General features: G+C 34.7%; 1 protein-coding gene across 2 annotated transcripts; it reads left to right on the top strand.

Annotated features, from left to right (window-relative positions):
* Positions 1–354: 354 nt before the first annotated feature.
* Positions 355–14,586, top strand: LOC106133706 (E3 ubiquitin-protein ligase MARCHF8). 2 transcript variants are annotated; one of them, XM_060944947.1, is made up of 7 exons: positions 355–933; positions 1,628–1,749; positions 2,291–2,435; positions 8,373–8,493; positions 8,782–8,933; positions 9,787–9,935; positions 10,380–14,586. In XM_060944947.1, exons 1-7 carry the CDS (start codon positions 732–734, stop codon positions 10,530–10,532), a joined length of 1,044 nt encoding a protein of 347 aa, XP_060800930.1. In that variant the 5' UTR covers positions 355–731; the 3' UTR covers positions 10,533–14,586. The 2 variants fall into 2 exon arrangements, with proteins under 2 accessions (XP_060800930.1, XP_013188977.1); XM_013333523.2 differs by having other exon boundaries at positions 10,377–14,586.
* The last annotated feature ends 30 nt before the right edge of the window (positions 14,587–14,616 follow it).

Genomic DNA, 14,616 nt, shown 5'->3' with positions numbered 1-14,616 from the left:
CTTACTAAGGGGAAACAATTTTAATAACGCTGCAGCCGATAACGGCACAGACATAGAAAGGGAAGCCAACATTACATAATTTTATGCATGCAACGAATAAAGAATATAGTTTTCCTTTACACTCTAAGGTAAAATTATATGAAAAAAACCCTTTTTATTTGTTTTTTCTTCATCCTAGCTAGATTCCTGGGTTGAATACCACCTTTGCTTGTTGTACTGTACACATGTGCAATCCAATCTGTCCGAGTCGGTCAGACGTAGGTCGAATGAAGTCGGTGGCTCGCTGAACCGGAGATTGGTAAGTTAAAAAAATATCTATGGTATGATCTATGGTTTCATGTTGTGATTTTGTTTCATTCTTTCGTATTGTCTATTCTGTCAGCATCTTGCTTGTCAGTCTTCTGCAAAGTATACGTACTTGTTTGGTGTTTTGACTTTGTCGTATCAAGCGAGTGCAAAATTATATTAAAATTAGTCCTCTGTAAAGCTTGGTGCAGGATTGTGATTTATTCCTTTTCGCTTAAACTTTATTTATAGCTAAGATATTTGGGTATTGCTATTTAATCTTGTCTTGTGTAATAGCAATAAGCAATTCGATGATACCCAAATAGAACGTGACATGTTTTTGGATAGTGGCTTTGTCGATATTTAGATTGATCACGGTCTCAGTAGTAGTATTCATTATGTTTTGTAGGCTCTATTGAGCATAAAACATTAAACACCTAGTTACAATGCCTCTGCACCAAATCAATGTGAAGAATTCATCAGACATCGAAAGTTGGGAATGGGGCGGTGGATGTGGCAGAGAGACGATGAGGGCTGGTTCAGATAGCAGTCGCACGTCCTGCAGTAATTCTAGCGGTGATATATGCCGTATTTGCCACTGTGAAAGTGAAACTCATAATCCTCTTCTTGCGCCATGCTATTGCTCAGGTGAGTGGCATAGAAACAAGACTCCACCAAAGAATGTGAAATTAGAAAAAAGAGTAATGTGTAAATAAAACTTGGAAAATGTGAAATTTTAATTATAATTTAAAGTACCATGTGTTTTTATAACATTGTTTGTTTGTAGTATTAAAACATCACAAAATGTGACATTTGAAGTAATATTTAAAAGTACCATGTGTTTTTATAACTTTGTTTGTTTGTAGTATTAAAACAAGTCAGTGTCAAGTTGATAGATGAAGTGTATGCATGCCCCTCCGGGAAGGTGATTTGATTTTATGTATGAATGTATATTCTAACCTATGAAAGTATTTGTTACAAAATATTGTATTGTTCAGTTACCAACTCTTAACACAAGTCTCAAAGTTACTTTGAGGCCTCAAATCTGTACAATTTGTCCCATAAATATATTTATAAGCATTTTATTTATGTAATTACTACACAAGTTATCTTTATCCTGGTCCAATATAGATTTTTTGAAAAGTTTGTGAAATGTATAACAATAGACCTTCTTCCGTAACCTTGCTGGGACAATATTAAGCCATATTGAATCACGGTAAACACTGCACTAGATAAAAGTGTTTAATGCCTTAGTTGCTTTATATTACGTCCATAGAAAAAAAGAGAGAGTTATGTATAATTCAAAAGAATTTTTAAGTTTAACAACAAGATTTTGTTGCAGGAAGTCTCAAGTACGTCCACCAAAGTTGTCTGCAGCAGTGGTTGACAGCATCAGAAACTAGGTCATGTGAACTCTGCAAGTTCAATTTCATTATGCACACCAAAATTAAGCCATTTAATGAGGTAAGTACCCAAGTCGATACTAAGTTTTTACTTTGCAAGATTATTCATTTTGTATTTAGCCCTTCTGTTATCCATATTACCCATCCAAGGCTATTGAATTTTTTTTTGGATTTTGCCATAGGAAAGGAACAGTTCACCTGAACTCTAATTTTTATGCAGGAACATGCTGGAGTTAGGACCTAATGTGTATATAAAAGGAGCACCTGTATAAGAATTTAAAGATTCCATTAAACCAGAGATGAATTTCCAAGTATTTTGGCTTCTTTAACTTGATAGCTTTATGATGGTAGTGAGATTGAGACATAGTAGTAGATTGCCAGTTCATTACTATTCGAAGGAACACAAATATATAAACACTGATTGACTTTCTGCATGGGAAGTGAAGCAGCTTTCTCACCCTTTTCACACCAGACCAGGATGCTAATGTGAAACTAAAAAACTGCAGTCTTATTGCAGTTTACCTCACAATAACAACTTACATTAGCAGTAATATCAATTGTTAATTGTTTATCTAGGCGTGACCCTAGTGCAAATGTTTCAGTGGCGTCTACTTGAGATGTCTGGCGTGGAGAGGCGTCGGTTGTGCTGCGCAGTGCTGTTCCATTGCGTGGCCGCTCTGTGCGTCATGTGGTCACTCTTCGTACTCATTGAGCGAGCCGTTGAAGAGGTCAACAGAGGACTTATCGGTATGTAATTAACTTTTGTAAAAAGAGAACTGCAACTGCCTCCAATCAATACCCTTCCTTTTTGAAGTAGGTTAAATTTTTAATTCATTCTCCTAAGTGTCATAAACACTTTCCTGACAACCACATACATACATATGAACATATACACAAGCATACATACACACATGCATACAAACATATACATACATATAAACAGGTCAAACTGAGAACCACCTCTTTTTCGGAAGTGGTTAAAAATATACATACATACATACCTATGGTCACGTCTATATTCCTTGCGAAGTAGACAGAGCCAACAGTCTTGAAAAGACTGAATGGCCACGTTCAGCTATTTGGCTTAATGATAGAATTGAGATTCAAATAGTGACAGGTTGCTAGCCCATCGCCTAAAAAAAGAATCCCAAATTTATAAGCCTATCCCTTAGTCGCCTTTTACGACATCCATGTGAAAGAGATGGAGTGGTCCTATTCTTTATTGTATTGGTGCCGGGAACCACACGGCACACGGTTAAAAATATAAAAGGTATGAATTAATATTGACGGCCTCTGTGGCGAAATAGTCACATTTTGTCCTTTGAATTCTTACGTTAGTCTGAAAAAGAAGACCACGGGCTTCGAAGTAACACCTCTGGACATGAACCGGGTATACACTCAGATGATGACGAACTAAACTAGATAGAGTTTGGTTAGGTAATCGCCGTCTGCCGAAATATGTATTACATTACAATAGCATGTAAATTTTATTAGAGTCCTTTGGTACTTATGGCAGAAGTACTAAGTAGTTTGTTTTCTCCATCGTTAAAAACTAGAAGACTCCCCGGTAAACGAATAAATTCCTTTAATTTAAATTTGGAATGCCATGCCAAATTTATTTTTAGATTGTTTGTACTGTGCTTTATATTGATAGGTATGTCAGTCAGTTTTTTTACATAGGATCCTTATTCTTTATCCTAATTACTGGAAAGATTGACTAAGTTATCAGTAGAATTTTTGTCTTACGGATTAATCACATGATAAAAATATGCCTTCTTTATTTTTTATCAGCTCTATTATTTTGATAAAAATTGAAGAGGATCGGTTGTAAACAAAAAGCTAGAATAGGTATATGATTTTTAATTGAGCAATATACTAAAATATTTTGTTTCCAATGATAACAGATTATAATTACTTAATAGCTTTTGCCCGCGGCTCTGTTGATCTGTTGTAATTTTTGTCAATTTGACGGTTAAGTTTTCATACGTTCATATATCTGTATTAGAGAGCGCCGCGGCTCCGCTTCTGTATTACGAAAAAACCAGTTAACTTCCGTTCCCGTGGGAATATCGGAAAATCTTTTAGTACACTGGTCCCTTTGACCACATAGAGATCCTACATGCCAATTTTTAAGTCTGAGACCCAGTGGCCTGTGTTGTTATTGTTTGTCAGTCACTCAGTAACACCCTATTTTTATATATTTCGATAGATAGATAGATTAGTGTAGAAGTATAGATGATATATCAAATATATCAATTTCTTTAACATTTACTGTTGGTAAACTTGTTTACAAGATTACTTAATGATGCGAAACACTATCATCGTTGGCTTTAAATTGCAACACTGCGGTCGATTCGCTGACGGGACGAGATCTTAATGTTAATGACATTGGAACTACGACTTCTACTGACTAAACATGTGGCCCACTGTGTTCAACAAGTCTTGATAAACTTTTGCATACATTTTCTTTAATTGTATTATCAACTAGCTTTTTAAATAACTATAGCGTTGTTTCTATTCACGTTGGAATTTCCGTAAATTCTGACTTGTGCACTTCACAAGCAAAATACTTGTCAAACTTTAGTTATCTATACGCCCAGTTGTTTCGGTTTATGTCAGTGAGTAACAGAAGAGTTTTCTAATATTTAATTGATGGGTGTGGTTCCTGGCACCAATACAAAAAAGAATAGGACCACTCCATCTTTTTCTCGAAAGGCGACTAAGGGATAGGCTTACAAACTTGGGATTCTTTTTTAGGCGATGGGCTAGCAACCAGTCACTATTTGAATCTCAATTCTATCATTAAGCCAAATAGCTGAACGTGGCCATTCAGTCTTAAGACTGTTGGCTCTGTCTACCCCGCAAGGGATATAGACGTGACCATATGTATGTATGTATGTTGGTGGATTTCGGTATTCAGGCCACCATTTACACTCGATTTTATACATGCGATGAATTATTTCTTAGACAAATCTGACAAGACTTGGAGATTACGTAATGTGCTTTGTGGAACGCATATAAAGTGAGATAAGAGGAAAAGGGAAGTCAAGTAAGGTCAGGACTCACTGCTAGCAGTGTTAATCTTGGACGTCAATAAGTGATTTTATCTGCTTGTATATAAAATAGCTTCTGTACGATATAATGCTAGTTGTCAATATGTGAATCTCTATTCCATTACGAAACCATCCAGTCGGATGTAACTTTCAGGTCTTTTCTAGATTATTAGTCACAATTCTCTGTTCAAAAAAGAAATGATTTTGTTAATTTCTTATAGGCATGATGTATGTGCGACCACTTAGGAATTAACATGCAAAATTTCGCAGTTAACAGGTTTCTTTCGCATATTAGTTTTATATCGGCTTTAACATATATACATAAAATCACGCCTCTTTCACGGAGGGGTAGGCAGAGACTACCTCTTTCAACTTGCCACGATTTCTACATACTTCCTTCGCTTCATCCACATTCATAACTCTCTTCATGCAAGTTCGGCGGTTTCGGGTACTTTTGACCTTATCGGCTTTAAATTGTATTTTAGTCAGTAGGTAAGTAGTTCAAAAGTAAATAACAATGTTATTTATAAACAAACGTTATTTAATTACATAAGAATACATGTAGCTAAACATAAAATGTGCATGTTGCATAGTCGTTTGGTGTACATTGTGCATGAGCTAAAAATACAACGATGTCCTTGGCACTCCTCTAAGGAATTAGAATTAGACACGTAACGGCTTCGTTGACAGATCCTCCATATGGTTAAGGTTATGTACATACAGTTAGTAGTTAAATAAATAAATAAATAAATAATATATACGGGACAAATCACACAGATTGAGTTAGCCTCGAAGTAAGTTCGAGACTTGTGTTACGAGATACTAACTCAACGATACTATATTTTTATAATAAATAATAAGTTGATTGGTACTCGTGACTTATTCTGCGTGGAGGCTAGAATTTTTGAATCAAAAGTAGCCTTTGTCTGTCTGTAAGTAGTGGCTAGCCATTTCCAAAAAAGTATCAAAATAAATTAACAGTATGTATACCTATACGATTGTAACAAATTTCAGGTTTAGTAAGGGTTGATAGCACCTTTATCAGATCGTTTTAAAGGTGCTATGAATGGACGTTTAGTCGTCGTTTGCCAATTATTATGTTTGTAACTCCAACTAGTTATACAACGTATCAATAATTCATGAGTATCTGATGTAACCATGCGATTGTACCAATTAACTAAAAAGTTATCGTGTCAGTGTTTCCGCGAATGGTTACATGCCGCTTTTGATGTATGTTTGTAGCAGCATGGAAGGTGTAATCACCTTGACATTGACACCAATTAATTTATTTTTCGTGCGTATGAAAATAGGTACTAATTTGTTCATTATCATTATTTACGTTATTTTTAGTTGAGTAGTTTTTGAAGGAGATATTTTGCAATTTATCGCGTATGTATGTAGTATGTTTGGCCCACAATACACAAATACTTTTGTTTATTTATTTTACACTAGAGGCCGCCCGCGACTTCGTCCGCTTGGAATCAATCCCGCGGGAACTCCGGAATAAAAAGTAGCCTTTATGTTATTCTGGGTCTTCAGCTACCTACATACCACAATTTCATCGTAATCGGTTCAGCAGTTTTTGCGTGAAAGAGTAACAAACATCCGTACTGGCATCCTGACATATTCACAAACTTTCGCAATTATAATATTAGTAGGATTTAAAATGATAAAAGTTTTCTTGAATGTAGCGGTGTATATGATAGATCCGGTGTGTTATTTTTAGCTACCATCATTAACGGTACAATGTGCCGAAATGTAGTAGTAATAAATAATTCTGTGCCGAAATCGCAACTGGATTTTATACTCTTAATTTATACACTAATAAATTAAAAATTGCTTTCAAAGTTGTTGTTAAAACTAGTTGTATTACAAAAATGTATCACTTTAACCTTGCACTAATTTGATTATAATATAAATAATAATTAACGATTAATTAATTATAGCTATTCTCATATGTAATATAGTATGAATTTTTTTCAGGAATTTTTTGTTCGATGAATACCAAAATTTTCAATGTATTCTAAGTATACTGTTATATTATAGTATAAATAATGCATTAACTCATTTTATAACGAGTAATCTGTGGTTACGATGATGATATAAGCTAGACGTGCTTCACTGGTCATTCACGGTCTTAAAAATTATACAACGTAGCAATATTTCACCAATTCGTCACAATCGTGTAGATACGCGTGTCGTTGCGTGTAAAAAATAACTATGATAAGTTAAAGCCAAGTTATTATAAAGAAGAAAGGGTCAGTACAATTTCATCCCATCGCGCTATGCGTGTCGTTTCAACTTCCTGATTCTTCTCTGTCAATCTATTAAAAGCAACGGAAATTTGGCAATCAATCAATTAATTAAATAATTAAATTAACTGTGCACTCTGCTGGAATGGATAATTTGATTTTACCTTTGTAACCTAAGTATTAGGACACCATATTACCAAATCGATCTTAAATATGAACAGACATAAAAAATGATAATGAATATTTTTTAACATTATTCGATTTTTTTTTGCAAACGGTACCGGCCAAATGACGTAACAGCGTACAAGTGCATCGTTAATTCGTACCGAGTTGTCAATGCAAAAAGGCGTTTTTAATCTTGATAAATTTCTTATTAATCTGGGAAATTATGCAGTACATAAACAAAGTTGTGAGATTTTAATTTTTAACCAAATGAATTTTTAATTAAAATTATATACATAGTTATGCTTCTAAAACTTTTTGGTACTCTAGTCGCTAGTTATTCACGCGAAGTTGGCGGTCGAACCGGGGGCGAAAATGGCGCTAATGAAACATGATAATTTTAATTGCATAGGTAACGTCATCGATATCAGAATGCTATATTTACATTAGAAAATGTATCCGGGAACGAGATAAGAGCTATAATATCAACTGAACCGTAAATATCATAATACCTAAGATTCGTAACTAAAGTCACGGTAGATAAATACCTACACGGCATAGATGGGATATAAACAAAACGCTATAATTAGCGTCTCTCAGATAAATCATATCCAAAAATAAATACAGAGATGATTTAATGTGAATTATCGGTCGACTTCAATGCTGTTGTATTTATTGAAAGATATAACTGTTATCTGTTCCGTTGTTTACAGCTATAACGTAAATGTCACTTTTGGACTGCATATGGGATAAATAAAAAAATGCCTTTAATATTACTCTAATTCTTTTGCGCTTTTCTTATTCAAGCTGTATCATTCCACGCCTCGACAAATTTGTAGAGTTTTTTTTACAGAGTCACGGAGTAATTGACTGCATATGCTCCACCTCCCCTTCGTAATACTGGGTACCGTTCAGTTAGGATGCACTCGTGACAAAATTTCATTCGTTATGCTCAACTTAGATTCTCGCCTTATCTTTCCTCTTGCCAAATTTAAATAAAAAGATGACTTAGGTAGGATAAGACAAGACTGAATAGGCATTAATTGAGCTTGCGTGCACCACCTTAGACCCCCAACTTGCTAACCATCGGGCGTGTCATATGTTGAGGTCAAACGCACTCAAATTGACCATTGTAAAACCAATTATTAGCTTTATTCTTAGATTACTTATGATACAAAATTATTAATTGTGTAAAAAAATATTGTTCCATGTTTCAGCATGGCCGTTCTGGACCAAACTGGTGGTCGTCGCCGTGGGCTTCACCGGAGGCGCCGTGTTCATGTACATCCAGTGTCGGCAATACCTGCATTTGTGTAATCGCTGGAGAGCACATAACAGGTAACCAAGACTTTTTACTAATGTTATTTGCTTCGTATGTCCTGGTCTCGTTGCATTTCAATTGTAATATGTCAGATCTGGTCCGTTTATTTGCTTTTGTCGACTGTCTTTGTATACACAATGATAAGAACACAGACCTTAACTACCTCCTTAATATTCGGATTATTATATGAAAGAAGTTAATTTATTGTTTCTCTCATAGTTGATATTTTTAGTTGGGCAAATTTTGAATTAACTCCGAAGTATGATAGTTGTAATTTTTTATTAAAAACTGGCCATTTCTTACAGAATACTACTGATTCAAAATGCCCCCGAGAAACTCCCGATTAGCAGCGGTTCGCCGCCGGCGGTGCACAAGAAACGACGCGAGAGAAGTGCGCGCGGGCAAGTGGTAGCCAACATTGAGCCCCCGCCGCCCCCAGCCACTTACCACGAAGAAGGTAATTACTAGGGTTGAAAAAAGCGGGAAATGTTCCTGTTTTTTTTCAAATTCCCTCGTATTACAAGGTTTTATTCTGATATATTTGAATGTAACAAACCAATAAATCGGTAAAAAACGAAAAAAACGTTTCTTTCACCGAAAAAAACAATTTTTTTCTTTCGGAATTTTCAACGCTAGTAATTCTTATTATATTCCATCATCCTACTGACGTTAGTTCCGGTTGCGTGGTCTCCGTGGAAGGGACGAGGTTAATATTTGACCAGGAATGGTTTCACGGGCTCTCCCGGTTGTGTGGATCAAAGATATGTTTCGGTAGATAATGCGTTAAGAGACAACAAACAAACTTACTTACACATTTATAATATTAGTTGGGATAAAGAATAAATGATAGTTAACTGTAAACAAGATGCGTGGTATACAATACCTACCTTGTAAACGTTTTGGCCTTCTTACTACTACAGTTCTAGATGAATATAGCCCAACCTTGGCAAAGAATATTATTTGCTTATTAATTACGTACTTAACATACTTTACATTGGTAATTGATATCTAATATTTGTAAATTTTTGTGGCAAGGTTGCTTATTTATATTTTGTGTAAAAAATTACAATTCTCTTTTAAATAAGAGAATGGTTATTTTTTTAAGTTTGTTTATTTTATTTTATTCCTTAGCACAAATCCCAGTTGCGCCCTGCTATTTCGTAGGTCCATTTATGAAATTAGTCGTAAATATATAAAAATAGGAAGCAAAAAAAAAACTGTAAGGGTTTTAACGAAGTGGATATCTATAATGCCTCCTCCTGTCGTCATTGGAAGAAGTTAAATTATTTTTCTTTTTTATTTATTTACAGACGAGAGCGGAGGCTTTGAGACTTACCGCGGGAACCCGCACAGAAGACTGTCGGCCGTGGCGGATGACTGTCTGCGCGTGGAGAGCGACACGAGACGATACTCCGACACCAAGCTCGTACAACCGCCTACAGTTGAGGCCGTTCAACAGGTGAAAGATAAATTCATATAATATTCATAACATCGACGTACTATCTGAAAGAAGACTCACATTCCTGCTGAAACAGTGTCCGAAAAAAACAAATTCGATCGGCCGATCGAAAATGGATCATAATATAATATATACCATACAATCCACAGACCATAGACCACAGACCATCACAGACCACAGACCATACAATCGACGGCTTTTTCAGCGCAGTGGTCGGGTGCTCGTCTCTTGATCGAAGGTCGAAACGAAAATAAATTACATGCCATACAGCTTTATGGCATAAGTTTGAATAAATATTGGGTTTTGAGTTTATAGATAGAGACAAATATATCAGGTAACATGGTACCCTAAAGCGTCACCGGTACCGAGATATGAACGGCACATAGATTGTAATCGGTTTTAAAGTTTTGAGGAAGTTCAATAGGTCCGTATTTTTGTTAGCAGCTGTCGCAGCAGCCGGAGGGCGTGTACCACATCAGCGTGGACCCGCTGGAGGCCGACATCCGCTCGCTGCTGGAGCTGGAGGCGCGGCGCGGCGCGCGCTCGCTGCCCAACCTGCGCGCCAGCCGCGAGTCGCTGCTGCCGCCGCGCTCCTGAGGCCCGCCGCCCGCCGCGCTGCTGCTCTACCTCGACGACACGCTCTACTAGCGGCGGTCACTCCGACGGTAACACAAGCTCTATAAACCATATACACTCTAAAAGTGAGGCGCGCTTTATTAGCGATACTCGCTCTAAGGGAACGGCGCGCTCTACGAATGATACTCGCTCTATGGGTATTGCGGGCTCTTCTAGTGATATTCTATAATATGCGCAAGTATGATGCGTTTCAATAGCAATTACTAGCGCGGATATGGCAAGCTGTTATTAGTAATACCATGTTTGCTTATTCGCTCTTACAGACAAGCATGGCGTGCTCTAACTTGCTCAAGTAAATGTCATGCTATGCTATTGACATTCTAATCTGCGCCAGAACATCAACACTAAATTCATAACTTTAATAGCATTCTTTCTTGCGCAAAGAAACGCCCGTACTTATAGTTAGGCCCTTATACGTTATGCCTATTACGATAAAGGAACACACAGAATTTGCTTATCTGGATCTTCGTTCAGTTAAGAAACGTTCTATACATTTTGTATGCCGTTAACTGTACAAAATGGCGGTTCGATATTTTGGGATGGAAACGAAGTGTTCCGAATAACCGTAATATGCATAAATCTGGCACTAAACATTGGAAATGATGTTTTATCTATATTATACTGAATAAATTAGATTTTTATTTACCTTAACAAAATATATCACACTCCCAACGATAAAGTGTGGCACTTAGTTTTTAAAGATATTGTTATTATTTATTTTTTATTTTATTCCTATAGCAATATTATCTGTACTATCGATAGCCTATCGATAGTGGACTGTCGATCGGCAACATTAAATCGACAAATTGTGAATCTTATGACCTATAAATATAGTTTATATACTATAGCTCGTAGTTTGATGTCGTGTCGTCTGACATGTGAGCGTGTCATTTCCATTTTTCAAGGTTACTTCCCATAATAAGATAGAACGTCATTTCCATGTCGTACCATTGAATTATAGAAAGAAATATATAATTGTGTCGCTAAAGTCGATTCCGCCCTTCGCTCATAAACTCGTCATACGGTAGATCTCAAGATAAAATAAAGCGAATTCAAAAAATTTCATTGATAAGAAATTATAGTTAGACCATATATTTGTATGTATTGTAATTTTAAATCGACTTTCAAAACGTATAAATCGTTTAGTGAAATATTTGATTAGTATCGAAAGGAAGATTCAAATCGTAAAGATTATTGTTTTATAATTGATATTTCACAAGTTTTTAAGCCGATTTTAACGTTCGCCGGTATACTTGAACTGTGTATTCGCGATCAAGCCTTGTAAATATTAGTGTGAGCTCTGTACATAGTTAACATACTCTTAAATTTATCAAATTAAATTTAACAAAAATATGTTAAGGTTCGAATCTGAGTAAAACGTCGCAGTTTCTATATAATCAATAGCTCAAAATGAATCTTTTTCAAATGATCATTGAATAGTTTAATGAAATGTCAAAGTACGATAACTTAATCACCAAATGTTTGTAACACTCCTTTTTTGTAATAATTACAGAAACGTTCTTTTTCTAAATGTTTAACTAAAATTCACAAATCTAAACCTTTATGGCCGACAATTTTTTTGTTTCAAAGTTGTGACGTTAAGTCAGATACGACTATATTTCTTAATCATGCCGTCATTACCTATTAAAATATTATCCTATAGTCTATTTTTTAACAAACAAGTCATTCTTGCGGTCTCACACCATAAGTGCAACACGAGGCTTAGATGAAAGTGTCAATTTATTCTAGTAATAAATGTTGAATTAAACTAGCATAAAATCAGGTCTTACAGTACTGTACTTGTACGCTAAAATTTTTTATTTGATCTCTCATTTGAAAAATGAACTACAAGGAGTTACATTTTATGATGTCTAAGGTCATATTTTTTTTCTTTACAAATACTATTTTTATAGCCTAATGAACTATTGCATATTCCTGTTTCTCGTTTTTACCTTCCTTTCTACATATTTCAGATATTTTTATTGTTTTATGTGTGAGACTAATGCATTAATACAATATGTAAGATTATCTCGATGGATTTAGAGAAAAAATAAAAAAATTGTATATTTATATTTCATAAAAATAAATCACGTTTTATGTTGTTGACAATTCTTTACGTTTCGCTACTCTAGATGTGCTCTCTTATAATTATGTTTCTACCCATCACAAGTCACACCACACAGCTTAGAATTATTTTAATTTTTGTTTATTCTCCCAATATAGTCTGTCTCAATTCACATTTTTTAAGAATTTTCCTCCTCGATAGTAGATGTTAAGGTCACAGAATATCCCTTACTAATAAAAATATACAAAATGACAATACTGTAAAAAACTAATAACTATGTTGTTTGTAATCTTGCTTATCACGTATTTTTATTGTGTTGTTGAAAAAAAAAAACCTGGTGCATTTAGCAAGCATTTAGTCATCTTCTGTTTTTATTTCTATTTCTTAACAGTTATATATTTTAAAATCAAATAGTAACAGAATGTTTTGAAAAAATAATAACATTTCCTTTAAGATATTGTAGGTGGTTTACGATGTACCTTAAGTTGTAGCACGCACGGCAGGTGCCATAATTATTGCAAAGTTTTTTGAGCTCTATGAAAAAGACATTTATTCATTAAACAGCTCATCGGTAACGCTAAATTCAGTTTTTTTTTTATATAAACTACTCTTTTTTGACAATGGATTTTTTATTTGTCATTTAATTTTGTTTATCCATCTATACATAGATGAACTCGATGTATTTGTAATTAGATATAAAGCCCTGTTGGCTCATTCAGCCCCAATCTTTAAGCCATGACATTTCTGATTCTTATAAACTCCATCACTTGAAATATCACAATGATTTTAAAATGTATTCTTATATTATTATTAAGTTAGCGACTGAATATTTTGGGTGATGTACATAATTTTATGTATATACTAGACTTTATTTTCATTTCTTTTATAATAAAGAATTTTATAGTTTCAATTATATTATATATCCTCAAGTAATTTTATCATAACCAATCACCCACATGCACATTGTTATGTGCGAAATTTGTAAATAGCTATATGATAATGATATATTTAGTTATGAAATACAATATGTTTAAACTCTATCGGGATTATAACGTAAAAACCTTATTCCTAGTTAGACAATTAATTTAGAAAGGACATTTGGTGCTAACGAATTAAAAAGTGAATATCAGTCCAAACTTAGATTATATTTGCCAACTTGAGTCGATGAACACTCGTGAATGCATGATCAGCAATATAATAAGTATACTATAAAATGGATTATGTTTCTTTGGTTGGTAGTATATAGTGTCACAATCTGCCTTTTCCCTTAATCGTTATTGTTTTATTATGTCACACAATAACAACAAGTTTTGATGGATGCATTGTCAGTCGTCCAAATTATTCACAAATTAACGAGCAATTGCAGTATGATCATAACACCAATGTATTCATTATTGTATAATATGTTTTTTTCTCTTTGCTATGTTTTACGACATTCAAAATTATGTATGAAGCATCTTACTAGTCGCGACTAACGGTGTAAGTTGACGATAGCAAAAAAATCTGAGTCAGTTTTGTTGAATCAAATATCAGTTTGTTAATTGTGAATGTTGTAAATTTTATTGTATAAATTATTAATTAATAATGTCGGTCAGTCCTTGTATATTTTGAAATAAGTATAAGTGGGCTATACTGGGGTGTATGGAGACGTTTCGATGCAGCGAACACATTGCCACTTATTTCGTGTACTTACTTACATTCTGTGTTGACATATCACGTAATTTTGTGGGGTTTTAAAGTTAGCTGTGTTTGTAAATAAAGCCTTTGACGTAATAGGTGTACAATAGTATGTGTTAAAAGTCGATATCGCTCCAGTCTCGCGCGCTGGGAACCTTCCCAGGCTGTGTTTATATAGCGTTGTAATAAACGTAGTGCCTTATTTAGTCATTGCAATATTATTAATTAATTTGCCCTATTAAATATGTTAGTTCTTGTGTTTTTTTTATTATATGATTTACAGCGCGTGAGACCACACCCATC

The sequence above is a fragment of the Amyelois transitella genome, chromosome 7 (assembly GCF_032362555.1).
Source record: "Amyelois transitella isolate CPQ chromosome 7, ilAmyTran1.1, whole genome shotgun sequence".
In the NCBI taxonomy this organism is placed as follows: domain Eukaryota; kingdom Metazoa; phylum Arthropoda; class Insecta; order Lepidoptera; family Pyralidae; genus Amyelois; species Amyelois transitella.
The sequence above is the reverse complement of the archived record's forward strand: the minus strand, read 5'-3'. Positions and strand labels throughout refer to the sequence as shown.

Excerpts from the sequence above, each read along its gene's own strand:
- LOC106133706 (XM_013333523.2), top strand. The coding sequence starts at position 732 with ATGCCTCTGCACCAAATCAATGTGAAGAATTCATCAGACATCGAAAGT. Across the intron at positions 934-1,627 it reads TGCGCCATGCTATTGCTCAG|GAAGTCTCAAGTACGTCCAC; the intron begins GTGAGTGGCATA and ends ATTTTGTTGCAG. Across the intron at positions 8,494-8,781 it reads CGCTGGAGAGCACATAACAG|AATACTACTGATTCAAAATG; the intron begins GTAACCAAGACT and ends CATTTCTTACAG.